At 43.9% G+C, this 25,902-nt stretch overlaps 1 protein-coding gene across 5 annotated transcripts in view; it reads left to right on the top strand.

Annotated features, from left to right (window-relative positions):
* Positions 1-25,902, top strand: part of FANCD2 (FA complementation group D2) — a 52,458-nt gene that overhangs the window by 21,901 nt on the left and 4,655 nt on the right. For all 5 annotated transcript variants that reach the window (XM_065642249.1, XM_065642251.1, XM_065642250.1 and 2 more), the window contains 22 exons: positions 538-669; positions 2,701-2,808; positions 5,833-5,942; positions 6,813-6,870; positions 7,572-7,697; positions 9,046-9,119; positions 9,202-9,342; positions 10,463-10,563; positions 10,861-10,976; positions 12,331-12,439; positions 14,313-14,411; positions 15,511-15,620; positions 16,530-16,676; positions 17,800-17,916; positions 18,686-18,814; positions 19,041-19,159; positions 20,700-20,813; positions 21,364-21,491; positions 22,888-22,987; positions 24,066-24,188; positions 24,952-25,045; positions 25,609-25,680. In XM_065642249.1, coding sequence (XP_065498321.1) covers positions 538-669; positions 2,701-2,808; positions 5,833-5,942; positions 6,813-6,870; positions 7,572-7,697; positions 9,046-9,119; positions 9,202-9,342; positions 10,463-10,563; positions 10,861-10,976; positions 12,331-12,439; positions 14,313-14,411; positions 15,511-15,620; positions 16,530-16,676; positions 17,800-17,916; positions 18,686-18,814; positions 19,041-19,159; positions 20,700-20,813; positions 21,364-21,491; positions 22,888-22,987; positions 24,066-24,188; positions 24,952-25,045; positions 25,609-25,680 — 2,427 coding nt within the window. The remainder of the gene's footprint in view (positions 1-537; positions 670-2,700; positions 2,809-5,832; positions 5,943-6,812; positions 6,871-7,571; positions 7,698-9,045; positions 9,120-9,201; positions 9,343-10,462; positions 10,564-10,860; positions 10,977-12,330; positions 12,440-14,312; positions 14,412-15,510; positions 15,621-16,529; positions 16,677-17,799; positions 17,917-18,685; positions 18,815-19,040; positions 19,160-20,699; positions 20,814-21,363; positions 21,492-22,887; positions 22,988-24,065; positions 24,189-24,951; positions 25,046-25,608; positions 25,681-25,902) is intronic.

The following is a 25,902-nucleotide window of genomic DNA, read 5'->3' as shown; positions in this document are numbered from 1 at the left end:
TAGTGACATAGATAAGACCCAGAACCACAGACAGTGGGTGGGAGTAGAGAGATCCCTGTCCAGAAGTCAACTGAAGTAAGGCCGTGAAAGATTTTTTTGAAACAAAAATGTCAATTTTTGAACTGCTGGTGATAAGGATTATGAAGACACTGGACCTGCTGAACTTAGAGGCAATGTATTCCTGGGTAAGGTGCAGTGGTTTTTGTGCCTAAGAAAATAGGGTAGATTTTTATCATGCTGTGTGATGGTGTAGCAAAGAGCAGAAGCTGCAGCAGCGTTGGCAAGCAGACAGGAAAAATTTGGTATTGAGCTGCTTTATGGAACTGTGGAATCTTTTAGAACGGAATAAAATTCAGGCTCAAGCAGAAAGAATATTGTGGACATCAGGAATTAAAGAGCAAACTGAGAAGGGACTTAGAATAACATGGTTGAGTTCAGGATGATTATCTGTACTTGATCAACATATTGTGTAGGAGCAGAACAGGGCATTTTTCTGTTGACATTTGACTATGGTTTCTCTGGGGGCTTTTTCCTCAGGAGGTTGTGACTGCTTTGGTGACTCACGTGTGCAGCGGCAATGAGACAGAATTGGACATTTCCCTGGATGTGCTCACTGATTTGGTGATGCTACACACATCCCTTCTGATGCGCCACGCCATCTTTGTGAAGGTAGGAATACACACTGCATTTCAGGACCCTTACACCACTTTACCCCAAATCCAGAATAGGTCAGTACTTTTCAGAAGTAGAGGTAATGGAACAACTCGTACCTGTAAGGCTGTCTGTCTTGAGAAATGCAGTGGGTGGAAGTGAAACGTATCTACTGTGAAGAGTGAGCTGTAAAAGAGGGCTGTATGACTTTTTGACAGGGGAAACTGAGATAGACAAAGAAAAAAAGTTACTCTTCCCTGTAACTGGAGAACGCTTACATTGCAGGCATGGAATGACACCTATGACAGAAGGAAAATGGTGTCTTTATTAGCATCAGGATTTCAACTATTTGGCAAAAACCTGTCCCCTTTGTGGACTGCCTGCTCTACCATATTGAAAGACTGACAGTACTTTAGCCAGTGTTTACATCCTAAAACAAAACTCCTGGCAGGGATGGGAAAAGACTTACATCCTAAAATTTAAAAGAAGAAAGTACTCAATGGGGAAACAAAATGGGTTCTTAACTCCTAAGAGTGACAGGCAGGGTCAGGCCTGCCCAGTTGCTTGTTTCCAAATGAGGTAAAAGTGGAGACTGAGGGAAGAGCAAAACAGCAAGGCAAGCATGTAGCAATACTTTTCTTGAACACTTCCCCATCTGTGGTGATTTGTAGCTTGAGGACATCCTGTATTTAAGAGCCCTTGAAGAGTGTGGGTATGTGTATTCCCCCCACCCTGCTGACTTCTTTGATGCCCACTTGGTGGATTCTGTACTTTAAGTACACACTTTGGGAAATTTGTGTACTTTTTGCTGTTTAGCTGGTTGATTGTTAAATTTAAATTACTTGCTTAAAATATGCTTAAAAGGCATTAAGATGTGCTATAAGAATTTGCAATGCAGTCTCACAATTCGATGGGTATAAAAGGAAGAAATGGGACTTGCTTGCCTTCTGGCAGAGGGAGGGTGTGATAAGAACTCGAGGTTCAAAGTAGTCTTTGAAAGAGACAACCTAAAACTCCTGCTTGAGATTAAACTTGCTGTCAGAAGTGCAATGGGAAGTACTTGCCCACAGCAGTCTGCTGAGACCTGCTGACTTTGCTCCTGACCTTGTTCGCATGTTCTTGTGCTGGCAAATCATTTACAGATGATGGTTTCTATGGGCCGATCTTTGATACATTACCAGAGCTTGTATGTGAAACACATTAATCAATGCACTGGTCAGACTTCAGGTGCTAGTAATGTACCAGCGCATCTTGCTGCATCTTGGAGGTAGGTGAGACACCAGTCAGTTACCCGTAGAAAGATTCATGGAGCTGTAGGTGCCTGGCACATTTACACTGAGCTGGAGCCTCTCCAGCATGGAGAGAACATGCAGATCTTAGCACAAGTAACCTCCCTAAACAGCCATTTTTTAAATCTTAAAGCTGGGTGATTTTTCTCGAGGGATGCAAAAGCCCTTATCTAATCCTGTCAAACTCAACACTTAGTTTCAAATCCACCTTGAGGTTAGCCAGTAGTAGGAGAAAATTGCGGTAACAAAACGCCATGTCAGTGGTAGGAAAGCCAGTGTGGCTCTGGGAAACAGTTGGACTGTTTTCACTGAAGCACTGTAAGGAGAAATATCCTGAGGATGCCAGCCAGCACAAAAAAATCCACCCCTAAATTGTTAATGACTTGGATGTTACAGGGCTTGTAATGGAAACATTAACAAAAAGCCATAATGTTCATTTTGTCAAATACTTTGAATGCTGTGACCAAACCTGGATTAAAAAATAGCTGTCACTAATAAGATGGGAGCACTCCCAAAGTGCTTATGGTAGCCAGATTGTTCTTCCCATTCAGCCTCTGATAAAACAAACTGCCATAATTGAGGGCAGAGCAGTAGTTATGCATTTGTGTTTATTTAATGCAAACGTCACTTTTTCCTGCCTGTGCAAAAAAGGTGAAGTTCATTGGCTTCCCTGCAGTTCACAATTGGTGTATTATTGGGAACATGGAAAGGGATTCTTGACATATAACATCTGAGCTGGTTTGTGGCTTCTTTCTTACAGACCATTTTAGACTCTACACAGAAACTGAATCCATGCCAGATCCGGAAGCTTTTCTGCATCCTCAGCACGCTCGCATTCAGCCAGAGGCAAGCAGGAAGCTATATTCAGGTAAGCAGAGATGCAACAGAAGGGAGTTCAGGCTGTACCTTAGTCCATTTTGCTAGGTTAAATTCCAGAGGTTTTGTTGTGCAAATAGTGGCCTCATCTATGAACACTGATTGATGTCACGATGTCCTTCAGCTGAAAATTCTCTTCTCCCCAACTGCCTGCAAGCCAGCTTGTAGCTCCACCATTTCCTATGCTGTATGGCAAGGACTCACCATAGTGACTGCATACCTCACTTCTGTCCTGGAAAGATCCCTTTCTCTTGCACATCTAAGGTAGAGTTGATAGAAATGTCAGTGGAAGGGGACAGATGGCAGTCTCTAGCCAGTCGAAGTGGGACTGTCACCGATAATCATGTTGGCTGAAGACTCGCAAAAGTGTAAATTCAGCAGCCTCTTTCTCAAGCTTTGTTTCTCCATCATTTGGAAGCATTCAGAAAGCATAGTTCAGCTTCTTCCCGAAGATGTTCACCTCAATTCATCTGCTTGATGTTTGTACTCCAAAGAAAACAAAGACTCTCATGTTGGAAGAACTGAGCAACACAGCATAGATAACTCAGCTGTGAGGTGGTAAATTTCACATCTTTTGTGCATCTATTTTAAACGCAAGAAGCTATCAAGCTTGGTCTGTCTATTCATTTTACTTTGAATACCTTGTGTGACTCAATTGCAGCATAACAGTGGTGGTATCGGATACCTTTGCCTGGGTGTCTGACTCCTTGAGCATGGCAGACATCTGATAAAAAATATCTCAAAGACATTTATTTCACAATGGAGATGTCTGGGTTTAAAATCTTTCCATTCATGAAGCTCTTCTCCTAGAAATTAGGATTATTTGTCTTTCTTTGAGTCCCTGCATAGTTTCTAGTTGCAGGTATGTTTGCATATGCTAGCTTGAGACAATGAATGAAAACCTGCTCTTCTCTTCCTGATTGATCTGTGGCATAGAAAACATCATCTCTGTAGTTGTTTCTTCACACTCACCCTGTTAAGATGGAGTTCTTCACTAGCAAAATTTCCAGTTGTATGGCAGGTTTAGCTCCTTTCTGAACTACTTTGCTCAGGAATTCCGCCCCCCTCTCCCCCCAGTCTGTCTTTCTTACATGTGACTTGTGACAATTGCCTTGGTGACACACAAGGTGACTTTGCAGCCCAGAAGTACTAGCTGTCAGGAAGAAGTATTCTGCCTGTCACCCTCATAAATAGCAAAAATAAGGGGAAGAGTCTAAGATCTAGGATTTATTCTGAGCTGAGTGTTTGTGACTGTGAGGATCCAGTGTTGGCAGTTTGACTCTGTCCTCAGTGATGCTAAAGACCCCACAGGTGGATCACCAAAGAAATTGGACACGAGAATCGTTACAGGCAGATTAGGCATTTGTCCTTGCACTGCACAGGTTATTCCAGAGGCATCTTGCCTAGTGAAGGGCAAGGAAGGATGCTATAACTGTGTACTGTCCTTTTCTCTGCTACCAGTTTGATCTTGGCACTGGTAGTTCATGTAGCATAACTCAAGCTTTCATCTCCTCTGTCTCAAGACCCCGCTCTGGTCAGAGCTTGTGCTTTCATGCAGCTCTCGATCCCTGAGGTCTCTGAATGAGCCCACCTCCTCCTTTGCAGGACCCGTAGGGAGAGTTAATAAGCACCAATGCAGTCAGGGCTGTTTTGGTTCCATAATGTTTTTCAGTGGCCTGTAAGACCTTTGCTTTTATGAAGCTGCTTCTGAGTTCTCACACATGCTCTGTCGCAGTCTGAGAAGGCTTCTCCTCATAGCAGGGATGCTGCTTTTCTGCACTAGTGGCTGCTTAAGCTAGCAATAGCACTGTTGCTAACTGGCTAAAATAAGCGGGTTTTCTGCTTAGTGCATTCATTGTTCCATCCCTGCTTCAAAATCAATTACTTCCTGATACCTACTTTTAGACATCAGGAAGCTGAGCTCTCCCTTAGATTTGGTCAGGACCCACTTGGCAGCCCCCTCCCCAGACTGGCTGCTTAGCTAAGGTGTCCGTCTTTTTTTACCCACAGTTTATTGGTTTAAGGGATCAGGCAGAACATATCCCTTTGTCAGAGACTATTCTGGACCTCTTGGTGGCTGCCCTATTTTAGCCTCTGTCAGCCGTTCCATCCTTATCTCTCAAGATGATGACTTTCTTGATTAGCGCTCCTCAGCCAGCAGTGCAGGTGCAGCTTGGATTCCTGCAGCTAGTTTGCTGCACGCTTCTGTGCTTTGCTTTCGATCTCTTCAGCAAGTGTTAGACTTCTCATCCAGAAGACTGATCTCTCAACTTTCCTGAAGCGTCACACTTCTATGACTGAGCGTGCTTCAAGCTCTTGGTGTCAGGAGACCTCTCAGTCTATTGTTAGCAGTCCAGACTTTCAGAAGTCTTCAAAGCTGCACCCGTTTGGGGGAAGTGCAGCTGATCAGCTGCTTGACACAAGTGTTGAAATAGAGCATGCCGCATTGAGACCTGCCTTGGGCTGATGGGGCTGCTGCAGAGAAGCCTTTATAATTGTGGGGGCCACGTTTACCCACACCCAGGGGACAAGGGAGGCAGCACAAGGAATGTCTTAATCCCAGGTGTCTGATACACTGTTACCTACAGCTCTCTTTGGACCTTCACCAAAAGCTTCTCTATCCCTCAGCCTTCCAAAGCTGACAGTGTTTCCAAGGGCAGCTCTGCAGCTGTTGTTTGTGTGTGAAGGGCTCCAAGACCATCTGCTACTATTTTTTAAAATATATTCTTCTAATAATTATAGATGAAACCTGGACCAACTACATGGTCTGTGTAGCAATTAGAGCAAAGTCAAAGTGAGTCACTTTTAATGCTATTTGCAGCCTTACCTAGAATTGTAACCAGTAGTCTCATAATAAAGGAAATTGCAGAATGTGCATTCCTTTTGCAAAGCTGAAATCCCAGTAAACCCCACCCCTGCAGCCTTCAGAGATGACATTAAGGGAAGATGCCAATAGAACTGTGAGTGATGCACACAAGTTCCCCTGTGGTGACATGGTCTGTATCATTCTTTTTAGGATGATATGCACATGGTGATCAGGAAATGGCTCTCCAGCACGGTTCCCAACCACAAACAAATGGGCATTATTGGTGCTGTTACCATGATAGGCAGTGTGGCATTAAAAAGGTGAGAAAGAATGTAGCAAATATGAATTTAACATACTTTCAGTTCAGACCAAACCAGGAATGGGACAAAGAAAGGAGGGCATTGCCTTCTAGCTCATGAACATCTTGGTCAAATCCAGGAATTTAAAACTTTTCTGCAGACTGCAGTGTTTGGTATTACAAACTGTTCAGTGCTGCTCACCTACTGCTAATCTCAAAGGCATCCTGAATTTCCTGTTAGTGCCTATTCATGGATGCCTTGAGTAGCACCATTGCTTGGAAAAAAAAAAAACAAACTTGAACGCTGTGTTGGACTGACTGCAGACCAGCTTCTGACACTAAGGATGAAAACCTAGTGCGCTCCATATTTGAATACAGGGAAATCCAAAAGGGAAGCAAGGAGAAAGGTTGTTACTGTTGTTCTGGGTATTGGCATGACAATTTCTGATGTACTGTGTAAATAATTTATGAACAACATTCATAAACCAGGCAAACTCCTGACAAAAGCTGTGACAAAGATTAAAGCAACCTGGAAAGTAAGAGTTTGACTGATGTTGGGAAGCATTATGTAGCTTGCTGATTTTGCACTTCTTAATAAAATGCTTTTGCTGTTTATTACACGAAGACAAAAGCTCATCTTATCTCCAGGCCCTGAGCGGACTGCATTATGGGGAAGAACAGAGGGCTTTAGTTTTCAACAGGTTAGAATAAGCATATCCTTGAAGAATACGTTGAGTCTTGTCCCAAAGGTCCCAAACAGCAGCAGGTCCAAAGAGCATCTTTTTCATGCATAATTCTCCAATTCGTGGAGAGACAAGTTTGTGTGTGTAAGATGGGTTTTGCCATCACTTAAGTGTTGTGCAACAAAAGCAAGGGTATCGATTGCTTTCAGAAATGAAGGAGATGGTTCATTGGAGAGACCAGAGCTGAACAGCGAGCGCGATGGGCAGGTGAGTACCAGGAATGGGGCAGCAGGGGAGAGAGGGAGGATGTGGTTGGCAAGGAGGTATGACTGAAAACACAGTCCTAGGTGAACCAGTATGTGTGTAGCTTTACTAGGTCTGGGATTTTCATGCATTGACTACAGAGCCAAGAATATATTAAAAATTGTTTTGGAGAAATCAAAGGTTTATACTAAGTTAGCACCCCCTGGTCTTGCCTATGGCCAGTCCAGGACAAGCGGTACTGCTGCCATCTAGTGAAAGTCTTCTATCCAGATGGTATTTCAAACACAAAAGAAAGAACAGGACAATCTGTTTCAGTGAGCCACAGGCAGCCTTCGCAGCTTGGCAGTGGTGCCTTTCAGGCCATCTAGAGAAAGTACTTCTGCTGTACAGGGTTGGCCTAGTCTTGTCCTTCTTCCTTAATTCCTGTTGAAGAACCTTCTTCTAGGCTGGCACTATTTAAGTGTGGTCCTAGGCAGACTCTTTTGTGTTATTTCTTAATGAAACAGGGCCAGGACCTTAAAAGATGTGTGTTCCTTCATAAAACTGGGTCTTTGCAAGACTGGTCACCATGGGCTATTACCATAGAGATAAAACTTTGGATATGCCTCAGAGTAAATCAGTGTAAAAGGGGAGGGACTCAAGGTAGAAGCTTTGGTTGGATTCATTTACCTCATCCATTTCTGCAGAGTGCTCTCTCCTTTCAGCTTTCGACCTTGCTGGATCTCGTGCGCTTCTGCTGTGAGCAAACACCAGAGGTCTTGGCTCTGTACTATGATGAACTTGCCAGTTTGATTGAGAAGCAGACGGGGAATTTGGACTTGCAGCTCCTGGTATGTTGCAGAATAGTTTGTACTTAATCACTTAAATGAATTCTTCAGAAACATGATGTTTTTCAGGCATTGGCAGGACATATAGTCAATTTGAAGATTTCACTCCAGTCTGAGAACTCTTTTTTTTTTTTTTTTTTTTTTTTTGTTCTAGGCATGCTTAAGCTTCCTTCAAAAGACTGATCAGATACAAAATCCTCTTTCGGCTCTCAGCTTTTTTTGATTGTGGCAGATTCCTCACTGTGCTTTAACAGCTTCCTTTATGTGAACTTTTACATGACAGCAGGGAAGCCTTTTAGTATAAGTTAAATGACATTTCAGAGCCTGCTTTTAAGATTCATAGATAAAAGTAGAATCTGAAAGAAACTTTAACCTTACTATTGAAATTGGCTTCTGACCAGACTATTAAGGCTATCTGATGCCTAAGGGCTTGGAAGAGCCACAGTCATTTATGGTAATAAGTACATAAATGGTATTTATGTTAGTAGGAAGAAGTTTGTGAAGGCCACTGGACAGCTCTTTCTTCTTGCTGGGGACTATTCTTGCATGTGTGCTGTGCCCTCCAGGAGGGCAGAAAGCCATCTTGGGCCCTCGGAGAGCACCGGGGGCTGCTGTGGAGTTGATCACTCATTGTAACACCAGTACTGTTTGCACCTGCTGGTATGGAGAGGAGGAACTGCCTCTTGGAACAAAGGAAGGTCACCAGGGAGCTGTAAAATGCTGGCAGTCACTCTAGGTGCTCTGTGCCTAGGGTTAGAAGTACCAGTCTCCTGAGCTCCAAGCTGAGTGCTCCAAGGAGGAAAAGCAAGGGGAGGAGGGTCTCTCCTTTTTCCTTCCAAGACTGAAATGTAAAAGCAAGCCAAGGTTCTTCTCATAATTTTTGTGCAGATTTTTTCAGGTCTTTTCATTATCTGTTTGTCCAGTCTCTGTCACATCTATTACTTTACATCTCATTTAATTGTTTCTAATAGTGTAAGCATGTGAAACATGTGGGACACATTGTGTGAAATAAAACTTTGCCAGCACTTTATAGCCGTTTCATTCTGATGATTGGCTCTTAGGAACATCCTCTGGCTGCTTTCCTCTTACAGCCACCTGCAGCGCTGCAGAACTTGTAGACAAGCGCACGTCCAATGAGCAGGGAAGAAATTGGTTGTGCATACGTAGGAAAGCTTCCCGGGTTTGTCTCTAAAGGCAGGCCCTGGCTCCCCTTGCAGGCAGTGGACTTCATTGCTGTGGCTGTTCCAGGATACTTTTGCTTGGCCTTATCTTCTGCATTTTCCACTGCTGCTGCTGGAGCTTTCTTCACTGAGCACCTTTGCTGAGCAGATTTTTTTTCCTTTCTTTATAGGAAGAGTTTGGGAAGAGTTTGGTGGAGGACTTTCCCAGTGACTTTGTGGTAGATCTCAGCCCCACAGTGGATGGGTATGCTAATCACAGTATTTGTAACGTTTCTGTCACTGAGAACTGAATTTGTCAATAAGAACTTGTCTGTCTTTCCTTGCAGTTCGTTCTTGTTCCCAGTGAAGTTCCTGTATAATCTGGATGAAGACGAAAGTCAGGGAGCAATTGCTATTAACCTCTTACCATTGGTGTCTCAGAGCGAGCTTGGCAGGGTCGCTGATGGAATGAGTAACCAAAGTAAAAGGTACGTTGACACTTAGGTTTGCAGTCATCCCACAGTTGAAGGAACTGTTTTCATGTGCACTACCCTGCCTGGCAGAGTGCCTGATAAGGAGCAGGTCAGAGAATTTACCAGTTTCGAGTATTCTTTTCCTCTCTCACTGTTAAACATATTCAGATAGGTCTAGAGGCACAAGCTGGTGCAGAACTAGCAGGTTTTTCTGGCTCAGGCTGTTTAGGTGATCTTGGGTAAGTCATGCTGCATCTGCCTTGTTTCCCATCTGTCATATGAGAATAGCAGCTCTTTCTTCCAGTGTTACGGTGATATTAAATGCCATATTGAGATGGATAGGCAACTTCGAGGTGGCAAAATTTAATATTTTGAGTGATGATTCTGAAATAGTCACCAAGGACTTGGTGTGCATCAACAGTATATGATTCATTCTCACCTTCAGTTCTACTTTGACAATGTAGACTTGTGCTCCAGAGCAAAACTACAAACATGCAGCCACGAGCATAATTTGAGTGACAAATATCGGCTTTGTCTTTGGAGAATGGAACAGGAAGCACGTAAGAAATAAAAACATCCAATTAAACAATAGGGCACCAAAGTAAAAAATAATAAAAGGCTTTTTTTTAACTGACACCTTCATATCCTGCATAATTCATTGTTATAAGATTTTGTCGTGTTTAAAAAAAGACATGATAGCTACTTTACATGCGTCTATGGAAAAAAAAAATATTTTCCTCACTCAGAATGTGAGCAGATGCATACTACAAAACGTTCAAGAAAGTTTCTCCACTGCTCACAGCTGTCTCTTGCACGATTTCGTATAGTTCATTCTGAATTATTAAACTTTGCTTTCTACCAGAAATAAATCTGATCCTATTTTTTGTCCATTACATCAGTATTTCTGTCCTTCTATACTTTTCCAGACAACTGATGATCACCAGTTTTTTTTAATTTTTTTAACTGTATGGTGCATTTCTGTTCTGTGTCACTGGGACTTACAAGAAGAAAAATAAAGGCATAGCCAAGGTGGCATGGGGAGGACAGAGGACAAAATGGAAAATAAGTGATGGGCATTCTGGAGGCCTATAAACCATATTAATAAGACCCACTCTTTTTTTCTTTTTGTCCCCAGGGTAGTGTCACCAATATGTCTGTCACCTTGTTTCCGATTGCTGAGGCTCTACACTGCAGAGCAAAATGGTGGAAGCCTGGAGGAGATCGATGCCTTACTAGGTATGGGAAACTGACCTTTACAGAGTGAGTCTGTCCAGCTCATTCTTGTCTCAGATCTGCAGAGACTTCCTGCAGTGGTAGGAAGAATTGTGCGCTTTGTGAGATGCTCTGTTGCCCACAAAGTGCAAGGGAGGCAGGGGAGACAGTTGCTTTGTCTGGGGATGGAGTGGCTGTCCAGGCTTACTCCAGATAGCCATGGGAATTGATACAGGCTTTGGTAAGAGACTTTGTCCTCATGAAGACCAAGGGATGGGTAGCGAACCCAGTCTAACATGTTCTGTTCCTGCTCTGTCCCAGGTTGCCCCCTGTACCTGACTGACCTGGAGGGTGAAGGGAAGCTGGACTCTCTGTCCAAGCAGGAACGGGAATTTCTGTGCTCACTCCTGTTCTATGCTCTCAACTGGTTTCGTGAGGTGAGTAGAGCCTTGTCTGCAGGTTCTGGAGTGTCACTGAGGAGTAGCACTTCCAAACACTAGTCCTAGGCTTCAGGGGTGCTAATTGATGTTGAAGAAGAGTCTTGCCTCTTGGAAACCTTCTCCAGCAAAGTCCTGGTGATCTCTGTGTTCTTCTCTTCATTATCATTTATCCTTTATCCTGCTGCTAGTAGCAACTCTGCTCTCTTGGCCAGAGGCTGTAAGGGCTGCCTTGGTGATGTGAATTTTCCACCTGCTACTCAGCACAGTCTGTACACTGGCACAGTTTGGTGTATGAAAATAGCTTTTGCTGTCGCAGGGAGGATGCTGTAAACCCAAAATATATGTCTAAGCTATGAGGTACTATATGTCTAAACTATGAAGGAGGCATCAGAAAGAAAAGGTCAGTCTTACCATGCTGGAGAGCAGAGTTGTCACCAGCTGGTCAAGGGCACCAATTGCTGCCTTCTGCTTGGGATGTGGGAGGCCCTGCTTGCAGTAGTGTCCGGTTTGGGGCTCCCGTTGTCACTCTGAGGCGAGTCCAGCAGAGGCCACCAGGCTGATGAGGGGCTGGAGCATGTGGTGTGTGAGGGGAGGCCGGAGGAGCAGAGGTGGTTCAGCCTGGAGAGGGGAAGCCAGAGAGGAGGATGTGTTGTCATCTTTTACTATGGTCTTCTGTTACCTGACAGAAAGGTTGTGCTCCACTTTCAGAGAAGCTGTTGCTTTCTCGGAGATGCTCAGTGCTCTACTAGAAAAGTCACTAAGCAACCTATTTGGTTAAAGATGCTTTGAGCAGGTGGTTGGACTAGAGGATTTCATGGATCCCTTATGAATGTAATTGTGATTGTGTGCTTTGTTCTATACCTCTGTGAGCTTACAGAAGGGTGAAATGCATTTGGCCCATGTATTTGCTAACATCAGTGGCCAGTGGGAATGTTCCCTGCTGGAGTTATTACATGAGCTATGTCAGAGTTGGTGCAATTCCACATCCCCAGTCCTCCCTGTTCCTGCTCTTGTCCCAGGGCTGCCTCTGTCCTGGCACACCTGGGAAGTACCAAGGGGTCTCCAGAGCCCCAGGCAGCACAGAAACCTGGCAAGGTGCTGTCTGCTGGTTCCTCTTCCTTAGTTAATATTAGACCTGTAGATGTTTCTCTATTGCTTTCTGTAGATTGCACCAATTATGTCCATGTTCTCATGGACTTCTGAAGAGCTTTGTTCGTGCAGTCTGGATCTGGTCACACAGGCCACTTGTGCTGTGTTGCGTGCGTATTCAGAACTTGAAGATGTTATTCAGAAAAGTAGTAAAAGTGGGTACAAATCTCCCTAAGTCAGTGAATTTGGTTTGTATCTCTAGGTTGTAAATGCCTTCTGCCAGCAAGAGGATGCTGAGATGAAGGGGAAAGTTTTGACTCGACTACAGAACATTACAGAGCTGCAGACTGTGCTGGGAAAATGCTTGGCAGGTGAGTAGGAAACATTTGTATGTTCTAGGCCTGCATTAGCTGTGAAGTCAAAGGGATCAGCTTAAACATCAGTGGAGGAAGTACAGGTAACACATAATGCGTTTTTACAGCGGCCTAAGAGTTCACACATGGACAGCTATTGTTTTCAATTTGCCTGAGTCCAAACTGCTCTTCTCAGTGACATCTCTTTGACTGTTCTTGGTCAGACTTGGCAGAATCTGCCCGAGTATGGTGGGTACTGGAGTAAACCAGCCTCTGTCCTAAAGAATCTGTGTTTCTCCAGTATTCAGGTTGTAACAAGCTGCTAAGGGATGTTCTAAGCATCTGCTGCCTCCAGCTGCTCTGGACACATGAGGTCTTCCTGCCCGGCCGCTGGAGCCCAGTGTGGAGACCCAGGGGTCTCTGTCCCAGGCCGATGGACTGAGCTGCACGGACGGCCACAGACAAGGTGCTGCCTTCGACAGCACCTACGGATAGGACTCGCATAAAACATACGTACAGACAGCCAAGTCCCCATCCTGCTCTTTCAGCTGGTTAAGACTGAAGTTCGCTAGTGGAGGCACGCAAATGATATACAAACATTTGCAGATCCCACAGGATTGGCACAGCCCCTCCATCTGCCCAGTAGCCTGCCCAGATCCCAGGGGTCTGCTCCACAGCCCCCCCCTACTCACTGGCTGCTCCAGCTTGCTGCTCTCCAGCAAACAGATGCACACACACTCATCGCACAGACTCCAGACACAAGGTCTGTGTGACCAGTAGAGATGCTTCCAAGAGCTATGAGCACCTTTTATCCACTGCCACAGACCCTTGTTCACTGCAGTTGCTGGCACTGCAGGCCCAGGGTGCTCCAACCGTCGCTGCTGGCCCAGTGTTCACTCACACAGGTCTCACCAGTAGCTGGCATAGAGTCCTTACAGTGCCCACACACATACACAGAGGATAGTGAGATTACACTGAAAGACAGTGAAGAAAGTAGTTAAGAAGAAGATAGGACAGACTGTGGTGATCAGGCACAGGATTCAGTCAGACAAGCTTCCTGATTGGAGACTTGTACTGGCTAGCAATGCTTTACTCATGGCCAGTCACTTTTACATTGTTTCTGCCCATTCACCTCTTTGCTCCTCCCCACCCCATTTCCCTGCACACTTCATTAATTTGCATCGTTCTACCCTTCCGCTCCATCAGAATATCCCAAATCCTCAAGTTCTTCTTTTTCTTCCCGTTTTATCAGTTACAAAATCCAGATATCCCACCCCAAAGCCATGCCTGGGCTTTCGGAGTTTTGTAATGGCCCATCAATTATAAACTGGAGACTTTTGACCTTTGGCATTGTCTCCATTATCCCTTGTCTACCAGGTTTGTGTCTGTCCTTGTTTATGGCTTCCCTCTTGTAATCTCCTTTTACATTGAAAAGGTCATTGATAGGATAAACATAATTAAGAATACACTGTTACCTTCCACATAGCCTTACACAAGTTATCCATCAAGAGCTGCATTTGTAAAACTAACAGACCAACTTCATCCTAAACGAAGTGCAGCCTCAACCCCTTTCTGCTGCTCCCAGAGCACAAGACCAGCACCGAAAGGGCTCAGACATGCTAGAACAGCCCTTAAAGCTTCACCAACATGGAAAGGTGTCCAAGGGCGGCTGAGCATTTGTTATCCTCCCTGGCTGGAGGAATGCAGAGACCTGTAGTTCCAGAGCAGTGCAGACACGATAAGGCTGATTTGAGCTCAATGCACCTAAGAGGAGAGGGACATTGACCAGGGTGGTGAAACTGTGTGCAACTTTCTCTAGATACGTATCTTGCCTGTGTTTTGTCATTCAGGAGCTGAACTAACCCAATTTCTACATTTTTGGCTCTTTCAGCAACCCCTGGTTATGTCCCACCACCAGCTGCTTTTGATTCTGAAGCCCTGGAGGCCATACCGTCCATTAATGCTGTTGGTCCAGTGAGAAAAAGGAATGGTAAAGGAAGTCTAAAACATTTAAGCAAACGCATGTGATGGGGTTGACTGGCATATTGCACTGCAGCCATTCCACTTGTGTGTGCATAAAGCACAGAATTCCTGGCAAAGTCTTTCTAGCTTGAAATTTCGTCTGATCAACTCCTGTTGCAGCTGAAGTGGAGATGTAAAAATATCCTACTCCAAACAGGTGTTGGATAGTTTATCTCGTTGGGAAAGCTGATTCCCAGCACGTAACAGTGAAAATCCAGGGCTTTCATTCGCTGTTTTCACCTGCCAAAGTATTTTCTGCAGCAGTCAGTTGTTCTGCCTTTGCGTTGGTGCAATTGTCTGGTAGTGAACCTGTGGCTTGAGCTGCCTTGCAAATCCCTGACCTTTACGTTGTACCTGACTGATCTCATAGAAACCTTGCCATGGTTCTACTGCACAAGGAAACGCTTCCTTCATCCTTTCCCATTGCTAGCTCCTACAGAGAAGAAAGAGAACTTGCTTTAAGTTTTTCAAGCTGAAGTAGCTTTGCGTTGTTCTTTCTGTCTGTAGTTCTAGTTTAGATTGACATTTCATAGAATTGTAGAATTGTTTGGATTGGAAGGGACCTTTAAAGGTCATCTAGTCCAATGCCCCTGCAGTAAGCAGAGACATCTTCAACTAGATCCCATTTCCTGGAAACGTATCTTGCCTTCAAGCCAAACTGGACAAAAGTTCACATTCCATTCAATGAAAACAACTGGAGGAGGCCACAGACCTCCAGCAAACCCATTCTGCAGGGACTGGACCTGTCACATAAGAGCAATTAAGGCAGAAAGAAAGTTATGACTATGTTCTGCAGACAGGACAAGGATCCATCACTTTAGATACTTCATTTTGAAGGAGCAGACGTAAGTGCTCAGACTAGTAAGCCCAAACCAGAGCAAGAGATTCCTGAGCTTAGCTTGTCTCACCTACAAAAGAATCAGGGAGTGCTGTGACCATGGGTCACAGCCTTGAGAACATACAGTTTTGACACCATGTTCCTCCTTTAGGTGTGCAGTATCTCTTTGTAGCTGAGCTAAATTGAGCACAGTGTAACCTTTGTTTCTGAAGTTGCTTTTCTCTTTAAGGAAGGAAAAAAAAGGCTGATGGCAGCAAAGCTGGGTCTGCAGATCGTTCTCAAGTAGATGACAGTTCTGAGGGAAACCAGCCTGATACTGAGCTCTCTGAGCTGGAGAAGGTAGGTGTACACCCCGGGCACTTGCAAGAAAGACAGACTAGAGGAGATGAGATAGAAGCACAAACACAAGCTTTGAGAGAGGACTTGTTAGTATCAGAAATTAATCACAGTCAAGTGGTTCAATTCTGCTTCCTGACACCTGCCTCCCTTCTGAATTTTGAAAGTTGTCTGCTGCAGAGGCCAGCCACTCTCCTGCAGGCAGTGTGGTTCAGGGCAGCGCAAATGTGCAGTATTATCAATAGTAACAGATAAGATAACTGAGTCAGATATGGTAACGAAGTCACTTAAGTTCTAGGGAATAAGCAAAGTCTTAGATAATTTGGGGAAGGAATGTATCTAATCTTTCTTACTCAACTAGAGTACTGATTCCAGATGAGTCCTTAGATGCTGTGCCCTGCCTGGGATGACAGAATAGAGAAATCCTGCTGTGAGCCACATGTGACATATGTCAGCTTCTCTGTCAAGGTTGTGAGGAGCAAATCTCTAAGAACTCACAGACTGTCAGCCAGAGGCAACAGAGCATCCCATAGTTTAACATCCTGGTATTTATCAAAGATAAAAACTTTTGCCTTCATCTCTTGAGGTGCTTATGGTTGCTTGTTGTGCAAGTCCAGAATGGTTTTCACAATGTCCACTGATTCACAGAAGGGGAAAGGCAAAGATTATTTCGGTTTCCTATGTATTTTTTTTCCTGGAAAATTTTTAGTGACTTGTACAGTCCAAAATGAAAATGCTTTGGATTCTATGTGCTTGTGTCGCTACTAGCTATTGTGAATTCTTCTCAGTCTTTTTATTTTCAACCTGGCACAAAAAACAGATATCTGTGTGAAAGAAATAATAGCTTTATTTGAGCTAGAAGGTCTTATAGTCTTGCAGGCTACAACCTTAATTCTACCATTTACTTTTCAGGCTGCTGCTGAGAGAGAGGCAGGAAATCCTCTGGCACAGCTGCAGAGCTATCGCCCGTACTTCCGAGAGTTAGATCTCGAGGTGTTCACTGTGCTCCACTGCGGGCTGCTGACCAAGTCTATCTTGGACACGGAGATGCATACAGAGGTGAGTGGGAAAGCATAAAACCATCCTGATAAGGCTCGGTGTAACTGCCTCTCTCAGGGCCTTGGCCCCGTCTGCTCCATTCAAATGGACAAAGATTGATGTTCAAATGTGTTGGCCCACAGCTGTGAGCTAGGTACCAGGAGAGAACTTGCCCTCAAAGAAACTGCAGTACTTCCAGGCACTGAGATAAAGAGGACCTTCCTGAGAATAGCAGACAGCATAGGAATGTTAAAAACAAAGTAATATAAATGCTGCGTAAAAGGAAAAAAGATAGAGTATGACGTGTATAGACCTAATGGAAAGAAAGGGGTTTTAACGTTGAACACTGCTAAGCTGTAGGATGTTAAATACACTAAGAGGCAGCTTGCCTGTTAAAAAGAACCTATGGCATTTAAGTAAAGCTCATGTTGCAAAAAGGCAAGTGTCTCAAAGCATCAGCAGAAGCTCAACACAAACGTGGGACTGGTGTTGTGGATGTGCCCTCAGTGTGCAGGGTCCTGTTTTATCATCTGGGAGCTTATATAAAACCGCATTGCTATGCATATGGAAAGCAGAAGTGCTTTATTTTGTTACCGTCTTTGTAGGCAGGCTGAGTCCATCTGGAGTCTGGTTTTGTTAGGCTACATAAAGATTCATAAAATGTGAAGAGACCACGGCAGCCTGGCTAGCTCCAAGGACAGCTGTCTCTGTGCACGCAGGTCACAGGCCAACTGGAAGACTGTTTGACAAGTCTCTTGGGCTATGTGACATTATTTCATATTGCTGGTTGACTGTTAATTCCCCACAATTGGGGAATTTTGTGACTATTTGAACTTAAACCTCTTTTTACCCTTAGAAGCTTATTTTCAACGTCTATAATCGGTTCTCTCTCAGTAGTTAAGCGTTACTCACATTGCCTCAGCTATGTTCAGAGCACCGGCTTTGCTTCACACTTCGAGTAACCAGAACCGATGCCCCATACCTGCACTGGGGGAGAAATAAAACTTGAGCACCTACCAAACAGGTCCCTGGCTGAGGTTAACTAAGCTGGGAGTCATAACTGGAAATGGAGGGGCTGCACTTGAGCTTCAAGGCACTACAATTACGTGCTGGCTCCTGGGATTGACTGTTTCTGTGATTGCAGGCTCGTGAAGTTGTGCAGCTGGGGCCTGCTGAACTTTGCTTCCTTCTGGACGACCTGTGCTGGAAGCTGGAACATGTGCTGACCCCAGGCTCCACCAGGAGAGCGCCCTTTCCAAAGGCGAGTGCGGCAGCAGCCGATGGGCTGAGGCAGGGCACGTCAGGGGCACCCAGGCCTTTCCCAAGATAAATGTTTTTCAAAATTATTTTCTCCTAACAGTTAAATGAAAGTCCTGATGCCCAACAGTGTGTCAGAGCAGCACCTGCTCTTTCAAAAGAGATTTCTGTACTGCTTCCCTCTTCATTTTTGCAGCATCTGGTTCTCTGCATGTCTCAGGAAAGAGTGTATTATTGAGGCCTTGTAGCCTCAAAACTCAAGTCACCCTTTTCCTAACCCTCCCTGGGGAGACCAGCTCTGCTGCTCAATAAGCAGCTCTGGTTAGGCAGCCCAAATAGCTGCTGGATCCAACACAAGCTGCTGGATCCAGGTTTCTGCTGCTTCTGTAGCCTTTAGAACACCCTGAGCACGGTGATTCCTTGTATTCCTGGCTGATGCCTTCAGGAGGAAAGTAAGGATAAGTGGCCCATTGCATTAAACTATGAGAAATTCACTACAACCTGATGGACTCCATCACATCCAGCGTTCCTTCTCCTTGTAAAAGAGTTACATGTCACACTGGTTTTATTCTTTCAGCAAGTGTTATGCACTTGTCTGAGTTGGTGCGGGTTGTCCAGCAGAAGCCAACTTTCTTCTTCTGCGAGCATTCCTGGCAGAGTGTATGACATCAGGAATTGCACTGCTCAGAAGCAATCTGAGAGGTAGGGCTCAAAACAAACTTATTCTCAAGTAAGGCTGATGAAGTGACTTTAATCTCTTGGGTTTGCTGCAGGAAAGAAGCTACAAGGATATTGGCTTTTCCCACCTGTGTCAGAGATCCCCCAAGGAAGTTGCTACATTTGTAGTCAAGCTACTAAAGCCACTGTGTAATCACATGGAGAACATGCACAACTACTTCCAGGTCAGTGGGCAGCAATTTTGACTCAAGTTTTGTTGCCTCTAATGATACTTTTGGTTTTGTTTATGGGAAAAATAGTGGCTTTGTTCAGGTTTTTTATCATGAGATTTATGGATATGGATTATTGTGCTATTATCTGCCTGTGGAATTTTAATTTATTTAAATGCATTTAATGAATTATTTTTTAAATTTAAAATGCATTTAATGAATTATTTTTTCTGTATTAAAGGCAGTTGTTATACAAAATCAGGATGTGGAAGATGACCCAGGAGTGAACATCCAGGAGCACCGGCTGATGTCCTCTTGTTACCAACAACTGTTACTAACTTTTCGCTCCCTATTCGCTTGGTGAGTTTAAACAAGAGCATATAGTAGTTTAAATGAGCAAAGTCTGTTTATTGCCTCCTCTTCTTGTTCCTTTTCTTCAAAGTGTTTGTGCCCAACAAATGGTGTGTCAGCCATGCAAAGCAACACACTGCAGTGGCTGGAGACTTTTAAGCACTCTGTAGTTATGTCAAACTTGATTGCCTGACCCTGAGCAGAGCTAAAACTGTAGGTGATTAACAATGAATGCACGATGAGGCACTGAACTGGCTGGAATTCAATGTGGTGTTGGATTAAGACCAGCATGACAGACTGGCACACCTAGTTCTGCAACTCCTGTTCTGCCTAGGGATCTCGGAATTTCTTACCCAGTAACTCCCCTCATCCTTTGCTAAATTGTCACTGCCTGAATCCTGAGCAATGAAAGAATTTCTTTTGCCAGCAGGAAGGAGTGAATGTGTACTTCATTGAAGAAAAGCCTGTGCTGCTAATGCACTTGAACAGGATTCATAAATGCCAAACTCAGCAATGTATGTGCAGCCTGGGTTTGACCCCTGCATCTGCTAATATAATGCAGGATAGCGTCATAAAAGTTTTTTCTGAACCTTAGTTATTATCTGTGTGCAGAAAGTGTTTCACCTTTGTACTTAAAAAACCCGATATTAATTGTGTAAAAAGCGTATGAGGTCTCAGGTCTCTTTGTCCTGTTTGCCTCTACTGGAGCCTCAGGGACCCTGATCCACTCCTGACCATTCCCAGACTGGTCATCTTCTCGTTATCCATTGTGAATGTTGGCTGTTCCTGAGTGTACCCATCTTGTAAACCGAAGAACCCAACCCACTTTGTAACCACAGGCAGCTCAAAATCAGTTTTGCTGCATAGTTTGGATAGAGCATAACAATTCTGTTTTGCAGTAAGTCAGGTAGCCATATTTTGGGGCCAACTGTCTAGCCACTTAAATCCAACAACCAAATCACAACTCCTTTTACATAGATTTAATCAAGCCCTCTTATATTACAGATTGTTAATTGACTTGTCTGTTAAAGGTGCACTCAAGCATTACCATTATCAAGTCCATGTGTTCAGTCTATAGATCTAGAATGTGAATGCATTTGAGCCTTTCCAGAACGCAGATCCTTGCTGAATGATATCACAGACACCTGTAGTTCAGAGAGTTAATGAAGATCTACAGTTTTCCTCCCTGTTAAGCTCCTACCTGGTGTTCAGGAGGTGACCAGCCACTATCACTGTACTTGCACAGCAAGTGTCATTAGACATCTTTTTTCAGGTCTGCATAGCAGTGTTTTACTATCTATGGACCTTCACTTACGTGAAATGGCCTATCCCCTCCCAAACAGTCAAACTGAAAAGTATTGTGTGTGCACAAGGTTTTCCATTCCCTAGGAAAGATAAAGTGTGTATGAACTAAGTTGGCCATCAAATCAGTTTTCAGTTTTTTGTGTCCCCTTATAACTTTCACATTGTAGGGTTCTTTTTGCATCCGATACCTCCCTTCTAGTCTGATGATGAACTGGATTATTTTCCTTTTTTTCTTCTCCTTCAGGAATGGCTTTTCTCAGCACGAAAACACTGACTTGCTAAGGTCAGCTCTTCAGGTGCTTGCAGACAGGCTAAAGCCAGGAGAGACAGAGTTTCTTCTTCTTGAGGAGCTGATAAGGTAGAATCAGTATTTCCCAAGCTCTGGAACGGATGAATTTCAAGCTGTTTTCCTGGTTTTGTGTGGGCACAAAATGGGTGTTTGGGAGCTCTCACAAAGACCATACTACCTTCAGAGAGCTTTGTATTTAACTGAATGGCAATGCAGTCAAACCTAATGGAAAGGAACTACTGGATTATAAAATATGCATTATTCTATGGATCTCATTCGTTTGTATGCTATTTGAGATTAGGAGATTAGTAGGATTCACAGAAGGAATGAGTATGTTCTGGGTGGTTGAAATGCCTACAGGAACACTAGGTATGAGCGATGTATAAAGATGTTGCTAGACTTAGAGTGACTGGGGCTTGAGAGAAGTTTCTCAGTGACTGAATTTTTATCTACTAGTGGTTCATTACCTGTTCTTCAGAAAGGCACTGCCAGACACAAAATACTGGGCAGGGGAGACCTTGGATCTGAGCTGGTCTAATACTTCCTTTTTATTTATGTGTTTCTGGGAGATTACCTTATCTACACTGTTTTTACCTTTTCTCTTTCTTGTCATCACCAGTGAGAGTTTTCACTACCTACTGAATTTCCAGCAGAGTGTTCCCAGCTTCCAGTGTGCGTTCATCCTCACTCAGCTCTTGATTGCCATCGCTGAGAAACCAATGGCTGGCTGGAAGAAAGAGAAAATAGGTAATGTGTGAAGAACTTCTAATTAGTTTTCGTGCTGTCCTTTGCCTGTAAGTCTTGGGTTCTATCTCTGGAGTGCACCTTTTAAGGGAGAGATTTCTCTTTGGCATCCTAGTCATCTCATGGGGGTGAACAGTCCTAGCCATTAATAAAAGGAATAGCAATAAATATATTGGAACGTCTTTGGTATTTGTTTTGCTGTGCTTCAGTCACTTGCAGGAAGGCAGACTCCAGCTCTTTTAGTTGGTGTTTTTAAAAATCAGAGCCTCACAGCTTTTAAGAGTTCTAAGAACAAACCTGCTGCTGTTCAGTTTTGGTAGCAGTTTAATCACTGATTCTGGAGGTGATCATAGACTTAATCTAACTTCCTAGTGTAAGTGCGGATGTCTCAGTATGCTGTGACAGCTCAGTTCCAAAAAATATGGAAATTAACTGCAAATACAGCTGTTACTTCAGGGTGGAGGGAGGAAAACCTGTATGTTCTTAACCACATACAACAAACATTTTCAGTTAAGGGAGCTCTTCTCAGGGATTAGGATCTGTTCTGTAAGAGAAACAGCATTCCAGCAGATGAGGCATAGATATGCTTGCAGGGAATATACAAGAAAACTGTTAGTCTCCACTTTGTCTGGAGTCTTTATTTCAGTGTGTGACATATTCACCTCTCTCAGCCATACCTTGTCATACTAAGGCACCTCTAGAATTTGTCCTTCTCAGATCCCCATAGCCACTCAGAATTGTAAGTTCCTACTTAGAGATTAGTTTATTATTTTAAACAGTCTCACACTGGGATAACTGCCCACTGGGTGTTGCAGGGAACCAATTCTAACTACTAGTTTCCTGGTTTTAAACATTTTTGCAAGAGACAAACAGGTTTCTTAGCAGTTTTGACTTAAGAAATCTGTAAACTTTAAACTTGCCTGTTCACATTTATTATTATAGCACCGTGGCCAAAACATCAAGTCACTTGTTATTAGAATTCTGTTTCCAGGAATGGATGCCATAAAGGTTGCATATTGCTCTAATTAAAAACAAAAAGTTGGCATACTGTAGGATTTACCAAACAAATAATGCTTAACATAAGTTTGTCAGGGAAAAATGGCTGGAGGTAGATCACAGTTCTGATGCAAACAGCTATTGCAGAGCAGGAACACACTAGATATGCATGTATTTTATTATCATGGTATATGTAAAGTGTGGCCTTACTGTTTTTTGGGGAAACATATTCTGACCTAACTAAGTTCAGGCACATTGAAGGGCAGCAATATTGTGATCTTTCAAAAAGCCGTGGAGACACACTGCCTTTATATGGAAGAAAGAAATTGTCTTGGATTCTTGCAACACATGGGAAATGAAACATATCTCTTTCCTTCAGTAAGTTATCTCTTACGTTTTACAGCTTCCCTAGCAAAGCAGTTCCTCTGCCAGTCATGGGTGAAGCCCGGTGGAGACCGAGAGAAGGGCAGCCAGTTCAACAGTGCGCTGCACACTCTGCTCTGGTAAGGCTCCAGCTATTGTCTCAAGCGTGCAGGGTTGCTCTTTTTCTAATAATTACTGTTGCTGCAGAAGAACGCCTCCCCAGTCACAACCCTCATACTTAGAGAGCTTGGCCTAAAGCACTGTTTCTACAGCATTGAAAGACAGTGAGTCACAGGAAGAATTATGTTAGCCATTGGCCATAGCAGCATGTTTGGACCTCATGTTTGCTAGACCATAGCTTGTCAGTATACATCAACACATCTATACATGGTTGTGTGCATACATACACTTGTTAGTGTGGATCTGGACCAAAGTGTGTGGTTTGATTTTTCACTCGAATGAAATCAGCTCTCATAAAATCACAAAATGTCCTGAGTTGGAAGGGAGCCACAAGGATCATCGAGTCCAACTCCTGTCCCTGCACAGGAGAACCCCACGGTTCACCCCGTGTCTCGGAGGACGTTGTCCAGTCTCTTCTTGAACACTGTTAGGTTGGGGCTGTGACACCTCCCTGGGGAGCCTGTTCCAGTGTCCAGCACCCTCTGGGTGAAGAACCTTTTCCTCATGTCCAACCTGAACCTCTCCAGCAAATCTTCCTGCCATTCCCTTGACTTCTGTCATTGGTCACCAGAGAGAAGAGATCAGCACCTCTCCCTCCTCCTCCTCTTGTGAGGAAGCTGTAGACCACAATGAGGTCTCCCCTCAGTTGTGTTCTACTGGACATCGGTGAGAGCTCTTTCATCCTTCCTCATAAGCTGTCAGTTTGGCTCATCACCTGTCCTCAGGCACAGCTCCATGCATTCTAGCTGTTCTCTCACATAAAGGACAACTCCATCTCCTCCTCATCCTGACCTGTTCTTCCTAAATACAAGAATGTGGAAATATTAAATCTGGTTATGTTTCAGATCATAGTAGCTTTTAATGATGTTACTGTGGCAGTTCTCAGTATTGCTTTGGATTTCCTACATATGATTGCCTTTGGCATAAGAATGAGCTTGACAATTTTAGGTCACATGTTGCAGGCAGGGCAGTGTTCAAGAACTTGCAGTGTTATTCTGGGTAATACTTACTGATGAACTAAGCTGGTTTTGGATTTAGTGTCTACCTGGAGCACACAGATAACGTCCTGAAAGCTATAGAAGAAATCTCCAGTGTCGGTGTTCCTGAACTGATGAACTCTGCCAAAGATGGATGTTCTTCTACTTATGCTACACTAAGCAGGTAATAAGATCAAAAGAAACTTTGAATTTCATGAGATGCGTAGTGGCAATTTCTGCTTTTTAATATTTAGTTTTCTTATTTTGTGGTCTGTTGTGGTTTCACGTTAGTACAGCTGTGGACTACTCTGGGCATTTGTAAACACTTTTTTGGTAGTACGCAGCAGTCTAGTACATGGTTAGCTTTATGTCAAGGTGGAATGTCCTTGTGCATTAACACAATGATTTGTCAGCCATCTTAATTGGAGAATGATCTGCTGTTTGTCGTCAGGTATGTTGCCTCTTTCTGTGCTCTTGTGGTGGCATAAAGCGCTCCAAAAGGCAGCCTCGGAAGCCTGGGCTGGCTGTAGGCAATCCTGGGCTGGCAAAAGCGCACTCAGGGCGTTCCCGCTCCTAGAGTAGGAATTTGGAAGCGCAGTTTATGCAGGGCTGGCCAAAGTTCCTGCAATTTGGAACTACCAAAATCATCTTATGCTGAGAGATGCAATCCTTTCACTGTGCACCCCCAGAGCTACAAAGAAGTGGGTGGTGTCTATGTATGGTTCATACAGGGGAAATGATAGTGACTTCCCAAGATTCTCCATCTGTCTGGGCAATGGGGCAGGACTAGACATGCTTTTGAGTCCTAGGGTCAATCTCCTGTCGTTTTCTATTGGAGAAGAATGCCCTGCTGGGTAACCTTCAAGTTTTCCACATTGTTCTGGGGACAAGAAGCCTATCTAGATGCTCAGAGCTGGCTTGTAGTTTTGCTCTCACTTTCTCCACAGGCAGACATTCCCGGTTTTCTTCAGAGTAATGATGGCTCAGCTAGAGAGTTCAGTGAAAAGCATCCCAGCTGGGAAACCATCAGACTCAAGTGAGGTAGGAAAATACATGCACTGGATTCTTTGAGGGGAAGATGACATAAGGTAAACTGTACAGTACAATAAAGATGGATAAACTGGAAAGGAATCTATTCCTGAACTTTGTCCAGGAAATGCAGTCAGCTCCATTCATCAGCCAAACCTGATACACAGGGTGACATATAAGCAGCATCCTTTTTTTTTTTTTTCTGGTTTGTACCACATCAAAAAGCCAGTAAATCCAGCAAAAGCTATAACCAGAAAACAGAGAGTAATCGGCAAGATACTAAGCTGTACAGTTGGTCTGCATGCCTGTGTGGGAGCAGAAAATTATTTTGCAACCAAGAGCTGCTGCAAGAGCAAGGAAGCGTGTTAACTCTAAGCATTTTAAGACATGTGGACACTGATCAGGTTGTAATTGCCATTAAGTGGTTTTGCTGTGATAAATCTACCTGTGGTGAAGCTTTGTTTCTCTGTCTTCAACAACAACAATGCTTTGGGTACAGTAAATGCTGCGAAAGCATCCAGCAAGGTGAGAGGAAATACAGCATCTTGGGTTATTGTCCCCTTGCATCCCATTAGGTGCAACTGGAGAAGCTGCTGCGGTGGAACATTGCTGTGCGGAATTTCCATATCCTCATTAACTTGGTCAAGGTGAGGTTCTGTGGATTTTTTTTTTCTGGCTTTACCTTCAGATTCCCAGCAAAGCCCGGTGTACCCAGGTTCATGAGCACAAGAGAAAAACGTGAAGTATGGCTGACTACTGGAACAACCTGGAGGTGCCAGATAAAGCCAGTGCTAATCTGTGTTCAAGGGTTTCCATTTAGCTTTCACTTCAATACTACTTAATTCTTACAGCCTGCACATCTTACTAAC

Source organism: Caloenas nicobarica, chromosome 11, assembly GCF_036013445.1.
Source record: "Caloenas nicobarica isolate bCalNic1 chromosome 11, bCalNic1.hap1, whole genome shotgun sequence".
NCBI lineage: Eukaryota > Metazoa > Chordata > Aves > Columbiformes > Columbidae > Caloenas > Caloenas nicobarica.
This window is presented reverse-complemented; position numbering and strand designations above follow the sequence as displayed.